Source organism: Gopherus evgoodei, chromosome 8 (genome assembly GCF_007399415.2).
Source record: "Gopherus evgoodei ecotype Sinaloan lineage chromosome 8, rGopEvg1_v1.p, whole genome shotgun sequence".
Lineage (NCBI taxonomy): Eukaryota > Metazoa > Chordata > Testudines > Testudinidae > Gopherus > Gopherus evgoodei.
Genome location: NC_044329.1, coordinates 39418810 through 39435046, shown reverse-complemented (window position 1 = coordinate 39435046; position 16237 = coordinate 39418810). Strand labels below are relative to the sequence as shown.

At 52.6% G+C, this 16237-nt stretch overlaps 1 protein-coding gene across 4 annotated transcripts in view; it reads right to left on the bottom strand.

Moving 5' to 3' along the window:
• The window catches only part of RELL2 (RELT like 2), a 52665-nt gene extending 37470 nt beyond the window's left edge, over positions 1–15195 (bottom strand). For 2 of the 4 annotated variants that reach the window (XR_004001520.1, XM_030571783.1), the window contains exons 1-5: positions 14633–14905; positions 10427–10640; positions 4849–4914; positions 4699–4765; positions 3154–3342 (exon numbers count right to left, since the gene is read on the bottom strand). Coding sequence is in view for 3 of the 4 variants with exons in the window: in XM_030571783.1 (XP_030427643.1) it covers positions 3154–3342; positions 4699–4765; positions 4849–4914; positions 10427–10634 (530 nt within the window). In the remaining variant the exon portion in view is untranslated. The other 2 variants (XM_030571784.1, XM_030571785.1) reach the window with 2 other exon arrangements.
• Positions 15196–16237: the final 1042 nt, after the last annotated feature.

The window sequence follows — 16237 nt, the reverse complement described above, 5'->3', positions numbered from 1 at the left end:
GGGGAACAGAAAGTGTGCCAGACACTAAATTCTGGCTGGTGGCAGCGTACCAGATCTAAGCTAGTAATTAAGCTTAGAAGTGTTCATGTAGGTCCCCACTTTTGCACTCTAAAGTTCAAAGTGGGGAAAGACACCTTGACAAAACCCCATTTTAAAACACTCCATTTTGTAAAAGTTTGCTGCTGCAAACCCTGGTGTAATCTTATTAGTTTAGATTAGATGTGTGAATGAGGTATGTATGGATGATAGAATCAACCTCCCGCATCAGCCTGTCCTGATGAAACAGAGTTTAAACACCAATGGCTGAAGATGCAGACAACAGCCCTAACAAAGTAAGAAGTGCATCTGACGAAGTGGGTATTCACCCACCAAAGCTCATGCTCCAATACATCTGTTAGTCTATAAGGTGCCACAGGACTCTTCATTGCTTTTAAAGTAAGAAGAGTCCACCCTAAAAAGAAAAGAACAAAAGGTACAATAGAAGGAAGATCAAAGCCACGTCTGAGACTGAAAGTCACGTCTGCAACCAACAGGTGATCAATCACCAAACCCAGAGGCAGCATGACACAGCAAGACCTATAGACTCTGGATTCAAACTAAAGCCTACAAAAAGAATGAGTGAGATGGAAGACCTTGAAGGGTAACATTCTGCTGCCAACATGGAAGGGCATCGGTGCATGCCCAACAGAGACCCAGCCCTTCCTTGTGCCCGGCTTTCCTGGCCAGTTAGCCACCACAAGCTACAAACCCAAGCTGCAAAATCAAGCCATGAACTCAAGCTACATTCAGGACTGGTAACTATGCAGCAGCTGCAGAATATTGTGTGTGTGTGTATAGGTATTAGTTATTGGTCATAAATCAAATTGTGTTATAATAAATGTGGCATCTTTGTCCTGCCCCCTGAAAAGATCCTGTGTAGTTTTGTCGGCATAACACTGGGTCACTGGGCCTGTGAGCAAAGGGCACTGTGCTGACTATCGGCGAACATGCATCACTCAGCCAGCAGAGCCAAGCCAGGGAAGTGGGAATTGCCTACTTTCCCTAGGGGGAGAGGACACTGGGATCGGCTTCCCTTTGGCTTTTTATGGAAGGCAAGTAGTCACCTGGCACTGGGCAGAGGAGAAGCTGTCTCTCTCTCTGCCAATATGGACTGTAAAGAGGCATGGGGTAGGGGCACTTGCCTGGGAGCAAGGAGACCTGGGCTCTGATCTTGCTCTGTTACTGGCTCATGGGGTGACTTTGGGTGAGACCCTGTCCTCTCTCTTTCCTCAAATTGATATTAATGTAAGAGGCCAGTGTTGCCATGGGTGGACACCCCTCTCTCTGCATAGACACAGTGCTGTGGTGTGGAACCATAAAGTGGGGGGGCCCCTAATGCTCATGTTGCCAGGAACCTGTTGGGCTGCATTAACTAAGAGGGGAGGAGTAAGGGGTCAGGAGACAGACTCCCCAAGACTTCTCCTTTCCACTGTGAACCCTATGAGCCCCTTTACTCCAACTGCCACGGGACATAAACCCTTGTATCCAAACAGTACCGCCTATGGTATCGTGTAAAATTGCATGACCTGCTGGTGCCGGCACTCAGTGCGTGATGCATGGCCAGGCGGCGGATAAAGAGCTGTGTATGTGGACTGGAAATAGCTTCTTAAAATATGTCCTGGAGGCAGCTGCTAAACAAGCCTGCCCTTGGGAAAGGGAGGTAGATTTACCTGCGTGGCATGACTTGATTACAAGCAAAGGGCAATGGAAATACATTGATGGCTCAGAGAAACAAAGTGATTGAGCCAATCAGAAAAACAAATTGGGCAGGGGATGAGGAGGACAGCATGGCGTCTGCATGCCAGCGGGGGAGAAGCACTCTGTCTGGGCTGTGCACTTGGAAGGAATATATTGCAAAGGTTTTGGATGATAAAAAGCAGTGGAGAGAAGCCATTAGTTACCCATCACTTAGAGCAGCGGTTCTCAAACTTTAGCAACCCAAGGACCCCCATTTTGATTTAAAGTTTTTTGAGAACCCTCAGATCCCCCCACTCAGCCCCAGGTCCTGCCTTCACTCCACCCCTTTCCCCAAGACCACACCCTGTCTCTTCCTGCCCCCGCTCCTTCCCTGCCCCTCCTCTTCCCTGCCTCTTTCTCCCCTTTCCCTGATGGCACCCCTCCCCCGAGTGCATCTCATCCCCACTCCTCCACCTCCGTCCCAGTGCCTCCTACACGCCACAGAATAGCTGTTTCCTGGTCTGCAAGGGGCACTGAGAGGGACGGGGAGAAGTTGATTAGCGGGGCCCGCGGACCCCCTGGAGTACCAGTTTGAGAAAGAGAACAAAGGGGTCAGACCCCTCTGATCCTGTGAACGGTGGAGCATCCTGCCTTAGAGCCAGGCGATGCTGACAGTTTGATGGAAATGAGAAACCTGCTTAGGAAAAGATTATAGCTTGCTAAAGTTAAGCTGCAGTCACTAGAAAGACTGTTTTTTGTTTGTAACCAGACCTGTCTTTTTCTCTTGCTTAGTATCACTTAAATCTCTGCTCTTTATTAATAAACTTATTCTTAGTTTTACTATAAACTGCCTCCGTGCTGTGGACTAAGCTGAAGTGGGTGTCCGTGGCTGGGCTAACGGGCTAGTGGGGTGTACTGTCTCTTTGGAGGCAGTGAAGCTTATCATTTCTGTGAGTGTCCAGTGAGAGGGACTGGTCGCTGCTTCGGACGTCACTGGGGAACTCAGGAGCTGGGGTTCACTGACTGATACTGCAAGGCGAGGCTTCAACTAGCAGAGTCGCAAGGAGCCGGTGGTAAGGCAGGCTGGCATGGCCGGGGGCTGACACACAGTTTAAGCACCAGCAAAGCTCTCCCTTGCTAAGGCAGAGAAGTAATACAGATGCTTATGGTTCTGGGCTCCCTGAGGAGAGCATCACAAACAATAACTGCTAAGGCTGACAGAAATGTGGTAGAGACACAGTGCAGGAGGGAACATCTTTTGTTGGATCAGCTTCTATTGGCTGAAGGAACAAGCTTTCGAGTTACATACCTTCCACCTACAGAAGTTGGTCCAATAAAACATATTACCTCACCCTCCTTGTCTCTTTCAGAATCTAGGGCCAACCTGGCTACAGCACCAGTGCAGACAGACATGTGGTGGTCAGTCTCGCCAAGTACCTGCCCACGGAGAAGACCGTGGTCTCTCTAGGGTGCATCTTGCCTTTGCCATCCTTGGATCTGCCTTGGCGGTGCAGTGGGGGCCTCTTCCTCTTGCTGCAGTGAATGCATGGTGCCTGCGTGGAGCCCAGGTGCACCGTGTGGTGATGTGGCAGGCCCCCATCCTGGCTGTTACGATGTGGACAAAGGCTGCAGTAAGAGCAAAGAAAGAGACAGTCAGTTCCTTTCACATGGGGGACTCCACCCCTCACGTCAGCCTGGCTTGAGGTCATTGTACTCTGAGAGGCAGTAGCTCTTGAGGAAATGCCCCTTTATCTCACAGCATAAGGGTAACAGGACAGAGGCAGGGAAGGCATGCGCCAGCCTGCTGGCAAGGCAGCATCCACATGGAGTCAAAGAAATGAGGCCCCCATATACTGGAGGATCTGGCTCCTCCATGGCTAAGCCATAAGGCCTCAAGCTCTCCTCATCCTCATCAGTGGCAAGATATTTTCCAGTCAGGCACTGAGTCTGAGTGGGACTAGCCAAGGAGCTGGAGCGAACTCAGAGGGCCTCAGAATGGAGTGCCTCCCATGGCACTGCTGATCCCTAGAATCTTTGTGTGATGAGCTCGGAAAGAGTTAACTGGAGCTGGAAAGGCCAATTGGCTCATCAGGTTACACCAGGAGGGAACACCAGGCTCAGTTAAGGATGATTCTCAGTGGGAGGAGCCGGCTGCTAAGCTTAAAGAGACAAATTCTGGGGCAGAAAGGGGCTTCAGAGAGAAACTCCGTAGTCCCTCTCTGGGCAGTAGAGAGACCAGAGACTGGCGTGGACCAGAAGGAAGCCTGGGGAAGAACTGGCCCAGGGATCCTGTCCTTAGTGGAGAAGTCTGGCAAGAGGCCAGGAGAGACATGGAGCAGCCAGCAGGGTGGAGCAGGCTGTGGCAGTAAATCCTGGTAAAAGGGCAGGGTCTAGGGGAGAGAGCCCTGGGAGGTGTTTAGTGGAGGAGCAGTGCAAGGGAAGGAGAAGGATGAAAGGTGAAGCTCGTAGAGGGCAGAGGTTGGTTTTCGTTTGGGATTTATTGGTGGATTCCAGGGGAGGGCCTTGTAAGTCCTGGCCCTGAAAGAAAGGTGAACATAGAGAGGTTGATGGAGCAGATCTGGACTGCTGGTTATAGGTCCCTGGACTGGAATCCAGCATACAGAGCAGGCCTGGGTTCCCTGCCAGTCACCAGGGAAGGTGGTGTGAAGCCCCATGACATAAGAGAATAAGGACTTTTGAGAGACCTCAGATAAGAGGACGTAAGGAGCGTGGGGCCCAGAATTGGAGTGAAAGACCTGATGTAAGGGCATTGGACTTCTGTGGTGTGGGACTTCCTGCTACACCGGAGGGTGGGGCTACTCATAACCAGGCCGGAGGGCCAAGGCATGAGAAGAGGCAGATCACCACAGCACTGGAGTGGCTGCCAGCAGGGGCTGCTAGAGCAGAAAAAGCTTCTATGCCGCACTCAGTCGACTCCTGCACACCTTACAAGAGTCACAGAATGGTGGATGCACGCCTCACCTGAGCATGGGCACTGGCACATCCCCTTCACCATCCCCCAGCATCTCCTTCAGGGCCTCCACATTTGCTGGCAAAGAGAAGAAACAGAAAATGCATGAGGGAGCCAGGTGCTTGGGAAAGCCCCCCGAGCTCGAGCCAGGAAACACCCACCTTCATTCTGAATGATACATCTCACTATCTTCTCCACTGTGTCCTCATTCAGCTCCTCCTCTTCGTCTGGAAGGAGAGAAAGTGGCAGCAGGTGAAGGGATTCAGGCAGTCGCCTGGTGAGGAGGCCATCCACAGCCCGCCCCAGCTCTGAAGTACAGCAGAGTAAAGGCCAGTGCTCCTCAGCTACATATTGAGAGCCCTGAAAGCAGAGCTCCCCTGCCACAGTGCCCTGGGGCTGACACCCCAAGTGTCTGGGCCTTCTCTTCCACCTTCCAGCCTCAATGCTACAGGAATCCCCTAGCAGGGCCACCCAGAGGGGGGGGCAAGTGGGACAATTTGCCCCAGGCCCCGGGCCCTGCAAGGGCCCCCACGAGAGTTTTTGGGGCCCCTGGAGCGGGGTCCTTCACTTGCTCTGGGGACCCCAGAAAACTCAAGGGGCATGGGCTCCCAGAGCTTCTTCCGCTCCTGGTCTTTGGCAGCAATTCAGCGGCAGGGAGTCCTTCTGCCCCGGGCCCCACCGCCGAAGTGCCCCGAAGACCCACGGTGGGGGATTCTTCCACCCCGGGACCTGCTGCCAAAGTGCCGGATCTTCGGCAGCAATTCGACAGCAGAAGGCCCCCACTGCCGAAGACCCCAGGTCCCCTAGCAGTAGCAGTAGCAGCCCTTCCCCCTAGCAGTAGCAGGAACTAGATGTTCATAGACTCATAGACTTTAAGATCAGAAGGGACCATTATGATCATCTAGTCTGACCTCCTGCACAATGCAGGCCACAGAATCTCACCCATCCACTTCTATAACAAACCCCTAACCTATGTCTGAGTTATTGAAGTCCTCAAATTGTGGTTTGAAGACCTCAAGCTGCAGAGAATCCTCCAGCAAGTGGCCCGTGCCCCATACTGCGGAGGAAGGCGAAAAATTCCAGGGCCTTTGCCAATCTGCCCTGGAGGAAATTTCCTTCCAGACCCCAAATATGGTGATTCGTTAAACCCTGAGCATGTGGGCAAGACTCACCAGCCAGCACCCAGGAAAGAATTCTCTTTAGTAACTCAGATCCCAACCCATCTAACATTCCATCACAGACCACTGGGCTTACTTACCTGCTGATAATCAAAGATCAATTTCCAAATTAATTGCCAAAATTAGGCTATCCCATCACACCACCCCCTCTATAAACTTATCAAGCTTAGTCTTAAAGCCAGATATGTCTTTTGCCTCCACTACTCCCCTTGGAAGGCTGTTCCAGAACTTCACTCCTCGAATGGTTAGAAAGCTTTTCTAATTTCAAGTCTAAACTTCCTAGTGTCCAGTTTATATCCATTTGTTCTTGAGTTCACATTGGTACTAAGCTTAAATAATTCCTCACCCTCCCTAATATTAACCCCTCTGATATATTTATAAAGAGCAATCATATGCCCCCTCAACCTTCTTTTGGTTAGGCTAAACAAGGCAAGCTCTTTGAGTCTCCTTTCATATGACAGGTTTTCCATTCCTCGAATCATCCTAGTAGCCTGTCTCTGAACCTGTTCCAGTTTGAATTCATTCTTCTTAAACATGGGAGACCAGAACTGCACACAGTATTCCAGATGAGGTCTCACCAGTGCCTTATATAACGGTACTAACACCTCCTTATCTTTGCTGGAAATACCTCGCCTGATGCATCCTAAAACTGCAATAGCTTTTTTAATGGCCATATCACATTGGCGGCTCATAGTCATCCTGTGATCAACCAATACTCCAAGGTCCTTCTCCTCCTCTGCTCTGGTACTTTGTTCTCCTCACAACTTCAGATACAATCCCAGAAGCTAGTCCCCCCGCGACATGCACACTTCACTGTCAATCACGCTCCTGGCTTTGCAGTGTGCTGGGGACCAGGCAGGCAGCTGCAGGGCATCACTGAAGCCCAGCACAGGAAGCTGGACTTCTGCTTCCTGAAGTCAAGGGAAACATGGTGTGAGATGCTTTGCCCTTAGGCCCAGCCTGCCCCATCTTCCCCACCAAGAGCGAGGAAGGGGTGTTATGTTCCCCCACACACATACACACACCCTACCTACCTACCTGCTGGGTGGTTGCAATCTAACCCTCCTTTATTACTTAAAATTCAGAACAAGAGCACACCAGAACTCCAAAAACCAGAGACAAAGCAGGCTGCTCCCTAAACCAGCTGCACAGCTCCCCCTGCATGACTGTAGCTGACTGGCTGCTGAATTGACTGTTGCTCACACATGGCCCTCAGAACCCCCTCGGCTGCCAGCAGGACTGGGAAACCCCAGAACATTTAAAATCCTAGCTCTGTAATTTTAGTTCAGTTTTCCATACACCATATGATTTATTTTGATTTAAGACCTGGTTTGAACGAACCGCCCCAAGCAGTCTGTCGTCAGAAATCACAAACATTTTCTGGGATGCATTCCCCAAGGCCATGCTCATTTAGAGGTGCCAGGTTTGCCTGTCCACTCTCAGAGCCTCATGTGTTCTGCTTTCAATGAGCAGAGTGAAATGTCAAGGAGGAGCCTCCTCAGCAGTTCCCATAGGGGCCCTGGATTCTAAGCCTTGTGAAAACTTTTCTAGTTATTTAAAAGCTGAGCGGCACCATGAAGTGCAGAACCTCTGAGTACTATGCCAGCAGAGCTTGTAACTTTAGGGAGGCCTGAAATGAAGCATTCCTCACGGCTGCAATCTCTGGGCCCAATCCAGCAAAGGAGAGACTCCCACTGATTTCAATGGGCTTTGGATTGAGCCCTCTAGTGGCTGAGCGTACAAAGCTCATGATTTCAGGGAAGCCCAGATATGTTTCCATTAAGCCAAGCTACTCAAACCCGGGTCTGGGGCTTCCTGGAAGATCCACCAGTGCAGCTGGGGGAGGGGGTTTGATGGTGAGGAGAGCCACATGTGCTCCATGGAAGGTGTAAACACTGCCAGCTAGAGATGCTGTGTGCAGTTCGAGCCTGCAGCTCTTCCAAACCCACTGCTGAAATGCAGGACTCACTGCAGTTATGCAAGAACTGCTCAGCCAGTCTGAGTTATGAAAGAAGCATGAAAAACACATTTTTTCGGCTTCATTAAAAGCTAAGGAAATTACCAAACAATCCTGGCTAAGGCTGAGCTCTGGCTGATAATACATCCCCCCTTAGAACAGCACTAACAGAATGGCTCAGTGCCTGACTAAACACAATTAATACAGAAGATTTTCAGTGAAACTTCCATACTTCCAAACTAACCTTAACACTATCCTCTCCTCCACCTCCAAACCAGAGCCACTTAATGCTGCCCCCTCATCCGTCCCCACTGGCAGCATGGATCTTTTCCCAATGCCATGCCTACCCTCCCTCTGCACCTGCTCCCCCCAGACAGGCCAGAGGTTCATCAGTCACCCTCCAACCCACCCTCCTGCTCCCAGCCAGAGACTGCATCATCTTGCATTTAACCCACACCTGCGATCTGGAGACCATCTCCTCCCTCAGCTGTTGTCCCACTTGGGGCTAGAGAGCAGACTACACGCCCCAGAAATGTACTAGCAGCCCTATTACACCTGACCTGATCACCCTGCTCGTAGGGATGGGAGACACCATCTTTCACATTCCAGACAGAAATCCAACTTTACCTCACCCACTCTACATACACAGGAGCATATCCAGAGCACTTCATATACCAAGCAGGGGTTTTACTTCTACTCCTCTCCCCATGGCTGGAGACAGGAGCTGCTGTCTGTAGGGCTCTGCTTGCAGGGCCAGTGCAACTCATTAGGCAACCTAGGCGATCGCTTAGGGTGCTAAAATTTAGGATGGCGACCGCAGCAGCCAGATCTTCGGCTGCCCCGGTTGTCAGTGGTATTTCAGAGGCGGGACCTTCTGCCGTTTCTGTCAGGAGCAGCATTTCAGGGGCGGCACCTTCCACTGCCTAGGGCTCCAAAAAAGCTGGTGGTGCTCCTGTCTGCTTGGCAGCACCTGATTCTGCCCTAAATCCCCTTCACTCAGCTCTCACACCAAGTCACCAGGGGGATGGCAAGCCACCTTGTAGCTCCCTCGCGTGCTCTTCTGCCCACTCATTCTGAGTCCTGCTTGGTACATGGCAGCAGGGATGGGCTCTCTAGCAGCCTTCAGGTCTGCACTGCCAGATCTGGGGACCCTTTCCAGCCTGGGGTCCAGATTTCACAGATAGACCGCTTTGACAGCCTCCTGAACCACAGTAGAAATGCCCCTACTCATGATCTAGGCCGAAGGGTACATGTAGGCTATAGAAACATACAGCTGAAGAACACACCCAACAACACAGACTGGCATTTTGTGTCACAGCTGGTGAGGGTCTCCTGCTTGTAGATTAAAAACTAGATGGGGAAGTGAGTCAGAAACGAGGTGTTGGAACCTTAACTGAGTTTCCAGCTTCCATTAAGAACCATCTGTGATATTAACACTGCTACAGAGCAACACACTCTGCAGCAGCTCTGCCTTTACAAAGCATGTGTGGGATTATATTATGAAAGGAACCTTGTGCTGTCATCCTGACCCAGCGCCTAGCAGGCTCTAGATCAGGGGTAGGCAACCTCTGGCATGCGTGCTGAAGGCGGCACATGAGCTGATTTTCAGTGTCATTCACATTGCCTGGGTCCTGGCCACTGGCCCAGGGGGCTCTGCATTTTAATTTAATTTTAAATGAAGCTTCTTAAACATTTTAAAAATCTTATTTACTTTACATACAACAATCATTTAGTTATATATTATAGATGTATAGAAAGAGACCTTATAAAAACATTAAAATATATTACTGGCATGCAAAACCTTAGAGTGAATAAATGAAGACTCGGCACACCACTTCTGAAAGGTTGCCAACCCCTGCTCTAGATGCAGGCACTCATTTGTTACCAGTGCTGGTGGCCTCAGATATGCTGAGAGATCTCTCTCAGCTAAGGCAGTCGAGGTGTGTGGCTCTCCTTTTCCTGTGGCAGGGTTGGAATGGTCAAACAGAGACGGGCCCATAGGCAATGCACCCTTGCTTTTCGTTCCCTCGTGATCTTGGCCCTGTTAATCCCCCAGGCGTGTCAGTGCTGCAAATCTGAGCCAGGCACAATCAAAGAGAGTTCTACTCTCAGGGCCAAATTCAGTGGTGACATAATGCTGGTGTAAGCTACAAGGCTGCTGTGAACGTTAGGTGGACCTGCCACCGATCTGGCAGTCAGTATGAGTGGAAAAGGAATGTAAATTACACATTCAGCCCTTAGCGAAAGCAGGCGTGATTAAATCAGTAGGACTCATACTCAGTTACACCAGAGCTGAACTTACTCTACTGGTGACATGTTAAAATGAGGGCCCTTTATCTTCCACCCTGATATTGGCTGCTGATTCTGCTCCCCTGGTCCCTCCCACTCATGTGACATGTACAGTGCACATGCTGCTTGCCATTTACTATACTGCCATTTATGCACTATGACCCCCTCACACTCGCTGTATAGCTTATCCCACCAGTGGCGTCCATAGGCTCCCCAGGTTCAGCACGCCAGTCTGTCAGTAAGCTGGGGCTGCTAAGACATGCAGAACGGGTCCAGCTGAAGGCCCCTCCCCTACCCTGCTGCCCCATTACTCACTGGCCTGCAGCTCCGTCAGCACCTCCTTGTGCTCCAGGTCTAGCTCATCACGAAAGGTCCGGCAGCGATAGCCTTTTTTCTTCAGGACATGGCAGATCAGGAACCCCACAAGTCCCATGGTGAAGAAGACCAGCACAAGTAGCAAGAGCATAGACATGCTGTGATGGGGATCCGCATCCCCATCACTGGTGCTGTTCTGCTCCGACATAGGGATCTAGAAGAAAGCAGGGAAGATGACTCGGAGCCCTGACATTCACTCTTTGGCATACTCCCCTCTGCCATGCCATACCACTCCGCCGTACCGCTACCGGCATACTCCCTCTGCCATTCTATCTCAGCATACCTCTACCGGCACACTGCCCTTAGCCATGCCATACCACCTTGCTGTACTGCTACCGACACACTGCCCTCTGCCACTCCATAGTGCCTCGCCATATCGTTACAGGCACACTCCCCTCTGCCATTCCAGTCCCCCTCACCGTACCACTACTGGCACACTGCCATACTGCCTAGCCATACAGCTACAGGCAAACTGCCCTCTGCCATTCCATATTGCCTCACAGTACCGCTACCAACACACTGCCCACTGCCATGCCATACAGCCTTGCCATACTGCTGGTGACACACTGCCCTCTACTGTGTCATACTGCCACGCTGTACCGCTACTGAGACACCCCCTGTGCCATTCCATACTGCCTTGCAGTACCACTACGGGCACACTGCTCCCTGCCATGCCATACTACCTCTCCGTGTTGCTACCATCACACTCCCTTCTACCATTCAATTCCGCCTTGCCATACCCCTACCAGCACACTGCACTCTGCCATGCCATACCGCCTCGCTGTACTGCTACCAGCACACTGCCATGCAATACCGCCCTCCCGTACCACTACAAGCACACTCCCCTCTTCCGTGCCATACTTCCTCACCATACCACTACCAGCACTACCCTCTGCCATGCCACACCTCCTCACCGTTACTGTTACAGGAACATTGCCCTCTGCTGATCCATACTGCCTTCCCATACCACTACTGGAACACTGCCCTCTGCCGTGCCATACCACCTCGCCACACCGCGACCGGCACTACCCTCTGCCACACCACACCGCCTCGCCATACCGTTACTGGAACACTGCCCTCTGCTAATCCATACCACCTTCCCATAATGCTACCAGAACACCGCCCTGTGTCATTCCATAGCACCTCACCGTACTACTACCAGCACACTGCTTTCTGCCATTCCATAATGCCCCACTATACAGACACCAGTACCGCCCTCTGCCATTCCATACTGCCTCACCATGCCGCTACTGGCACTACCCTCTTCCATGCCATACTGCCTTGCCATATCATTACTGGAACACTGCCATCTGCCAATCCATACTACCTTCCCATTACACTACTGGAATACTGCCCTCTGTCATGCCATACCACCTCACCATACCACGCCCTCTTCCATTCCATACTGCCTCACCATACCGCTACCTGCATACACCCCTCTGCCATTCCATTCTGCCTCACCATACTGCTACTGGCATGCTGCCATCTGCCATGCCATTCCACTTAGCCATACAGCTATGGGCAAACTGTCCCCTGCCATTCTATACCACCTTGCCCTACCACTACTGGCACACTGACCTCTGCCATGCCACATCACTTCACCGTACCACAACTGGCACTGCTCTCCACCATTCCACATCACCTCACCATACCTCTAGCAGCACAATGCCCTCTGCATTTAGGTGCCATGTCCCTGTATCGCAACGGGCAAACTACCCTCTGCCATTCAATAAGAACTCGCCACACCACCACCCTACCCTCACCAATGTGGTACCACCTCTCCATACCACTACCAGCACACTGCCCTCTGCCATTCCATACCACCTAGCTATATCATAACTGGCAAACCACCCTCTTCCATTCCATAGTGCATCACCTTACCACTACCAGCACACTGCACTCTGCCATCCCTTACCACCTAGCTGTACCACTACTGACACACTGCCCTCTGCCATGCCATACTGCCTAGCCATACCGCTACTGACACACTGCTCTCTGCCATGCCATACCTCATAGCCATACCGCTACCGGCACACTGCCTTCTGCTGTGCCATACCACATTGCTATACCGCTGCTGACACACTCCCGTCTGCCCTGCCATCCTGCCCTCTGCCATGCCATGCCACCTCACAGTACCACTACCAGCATACTGCCCTTGCCAATGCAGTACTGCCTCCCTATACTGCACCCGGCACACTGCCTCTGCCATTCCATACCACCTAGCCATACCGCTATTGGCATACTGCCATCTACCATGCCATACTGCCTAGCCATACAGCTATGGGCAAACTGTCCTCTGCCATTCCAAACCACCTCGCCGTACCACTACCAGCATAGTCCCCTCTTCCATGCCATACCATCTAGCCATACCGAAACTGGTAAACTGCCCTCTGCCATTCCATACTGACGTGCCTTATCGCTACTGGCACACAGCCCTCTGCCATGCCATACTACCTTGCCATACAGCCATTGGCACTGCCATCTGTCATTCCATAACGCCGCACCATACAGCCACCAGCACTGCCCTCCACCATTGCATACCACCTCACCGTACAACCACCGGGACTGCCCTCTGTCAATGCATACCACCTCACTGTGCCGCTACTGGCACACTGCCCTCTGCTGTGCCATACCAACATGCTGTATCACTACCAGCACACTACCTTCTGCCATTCCTTACCAACGTGCCATACTGCCACCTTGCCCTCACCCATCCCATACTGCCTCACTGTACCGCAACTGGCACTCCCCTATGCCATTCCATATGACCTCACCGTACAGCTTCTGGCACACTGTCCTCTGCCGTGCCATACCACCTTGTTATACCGCTACCTGCACTGCCCTCTGCCATTCCACACCATATCGCCATACCCTTACTGGAACACTGCCCTCTGTCATTCCATGACACCTCACTGTACTGCTACCAGCACACTGCCCTCTACCATTCCATACTGTCTGGCCATACCGCTTCCGGTACACTGCCCTCTGCCATTCCATACCTCCTCGCCTTACTGCTACCATCACACTGCCCTCTGCCATTCCATATTGACTTGCCATACCGCTTCTGGCACACTGCCCTCTGCCATTCCATACCTCCTCACCTTACTGCTACCATCGCACTGCCCTCTGTCATTCCATACCTCCTCACCTTACTGCTACCATCGCACTGCCCTCTGCCATTCCATACCACCTCACCTTACTGCTACCATCGCACTGCCCTCTGTCATTCCATACCTCCTCATCTTACTGCTACCATCACACTGCCCTCTGCCATTCCATACCTCCTCACCTTACTGCTACCATCGCACTGCCCTCTGCCATTCCATACCTCCTCATCTTACTGCTACCATCACACTGCCCTCTGCCATTCCATACCGCCTCACCTTACTGCTACCATCACATTGCCCTCTGGCATTCCATACTGCCTCACCGTACTGCTATTGGCACACTGCCCTCTGCCATGCCATACTGGCTCGCTGCACAGGTACTGGCGTGGGACAGCCTTTCCTTTTTCCCACTTGGTTTGCAGTTCTCCTGCCTGGTGCCACCATCAGTGCAGAGTCCCCTCCTGAGAAGCAGCTTGGCATTTCCCAGGGTTCAGCAGCGACAGTAACTGGCCAGGGGTGGAAGCCGCAGTCTAGAACCTCCCCCACCTCCAGTACCTCACGGTCTCCTGAACACGGGGCGCCTCTCCCGGCTGCTCTGGGAAGGGTCAGGCACAAGGGCAGGAGCAAGAGGAACCCCGGGGAGCTCCTGCCTCTTGTTTTGTTTACCTGTCCGCCTCTCTCTGCATGTCCTCGCTCCCTGCGCTGCTGCCGGTTTCCCAAGGACACCGCGAGCCCTGTACGCCTCGCTCCATCCCCCCTCCGAGCAGCCGCAGGATCCGTCCCTCGGGCTCGAGCAGCCCCGCACTCAGCCCTCCCAGGTGTGTCTCTCCCTTGGGGCCCTGCTGCGGCTTTCCTGGCGGGTTCGTCCCCCACCCCCCACTCCGGCTGCCCTCCCCGGCCGCAGCTGCGGGGCCCCAAGGGCACCGGTTCGGCGCTCGGGCTCTGCAGCTGGGAGAGCAGCGCTCGCTGTGCCTCGCTCCCCCGCAGCCCTGCAGCAGCCGCCCGGGCGCTCCCAGCGCGGGCCGCGGCAGGTACTTACAGCGGCGGGGCTCAGAGGGGATGGTCAGCCCTGGGGAGCGGGGTTAGCGCCGGCAAAGGGAGCCGGCAACTCCAGCATCGTCTGCCTGCCCCAGAGTCTCCCGCAGCCTGGCGGGGCTCTGCTTGGGCTTCAGCATCCGCCGCAGCTCCCCACCCCGGGCCTGTCCGGGAATCCCGGTCCTGCAGCCGGCTGCTTTCGGGCTCCAGGCCGCCTCAGCAGCCCGGTCGCAGCGGCCACTGTCCCTCCTGCCATTCCTGGGCAGCGTTTGCCGGAGGGCAGCAGGTACCTGAGCTTCCCGCCTCTGCACATCGGTCCTCTCTCTTCACCTGTCTCCTAGCAACCCAGCATCCCCGCCGCTGGCTACAGCCTGGAGCGTCCTTCTCCTTCTCGGGAAGGAACAAACCAAGGGCTCCGGGCTGCTTCTGTCCCTCTGAGCAGCCTTCTGCTGCCTGTCCCAGGGGACAGCTGCCTGTTCCCGGACACCCAGAAAATCACTGAAGTTCAGGGGGTGGGGAGTCAGGGAGCTCCCCCAGGACAAAGCCAACAGCAGCTGGCAGGAGCATACAAGAGAGAGCCTGGATTTGCAAGCTGCACACATCTGTGGGATGGGGGAGGCCAGGTCGGCGCTGTAACATCACGGAAACAATAGCGATCGCCTCCATTGCTACAGCTCCTGTCCTTCCACAGCAGCACTTCTCCGTCTAGAAAGCAAGGAGACATTTTGAAAGGACAGTGCTGCAAATACTAGTTAGCAAGAGGGTGGCAGTACCTGCAGCTGGGTGGGGAGGGGATTGAGGAGACACATGAGTTTATCTGCACTAGCAGGTATATTTATGACAGCAAATAGCACCAGATTGTGTCTGTGTCAGTGCATGTGTGCACGCCCATGTGTGTGTGTGTGTGTGTGTGCAGGATTATGACAGCACTAATGTGCTCTTTTGATGGCAGAGATTTCGCAAACTACTGTCTGGTGTCTAGCTTAATAAAAAACAACTTCTTAGCGGTGCGAATCCTGGTTCCCTCTCAGCCAGGCCTTAAGCCAAAGCCCAATACAGAGATGACTCTCACTGCCCCTAGACAAGGGAACTCCAGCCACAGACTCACCCAGCTGAACTCTCAGCAGCTTGTGATACTGTTGGTCACCAAACACTCTTGTCCCATCTGCCAAGGCTGCACTCGGGATTGGGAACATTCTGAAGCAGGTCTGGGTCCTTTCAGACCAAACCCAGAAGGTTGTCCTGGGAACTGGTCCTGAAATGTGCAAGAATTAGCACTTTTCTGTTAAAGTTCTTCATTTGCATTACCCAAGGTTTCTTTCTCATTTGATGGGTTGTTTAGTTACAGGATATATGCAATGCAAATGTTTGCTATTGCATTATAACGGGATACAGATAAGGAAAAACAATGCATGCAGCATCCGTTAATTTTCATGATGTTTAAACACCAAATACATTCTCATACATTTAACAATCCCTTTGAGCTATACTAATACAGAAGGGAATTGGCATGGCTTCCAGCCATGCATTTGTAAGTGTTCAGTGAGACCTTGGGCTTTGGCACCTGGTCCGCCAGCATCACACCTGGCCTCCTTTCAAACATTCCCCA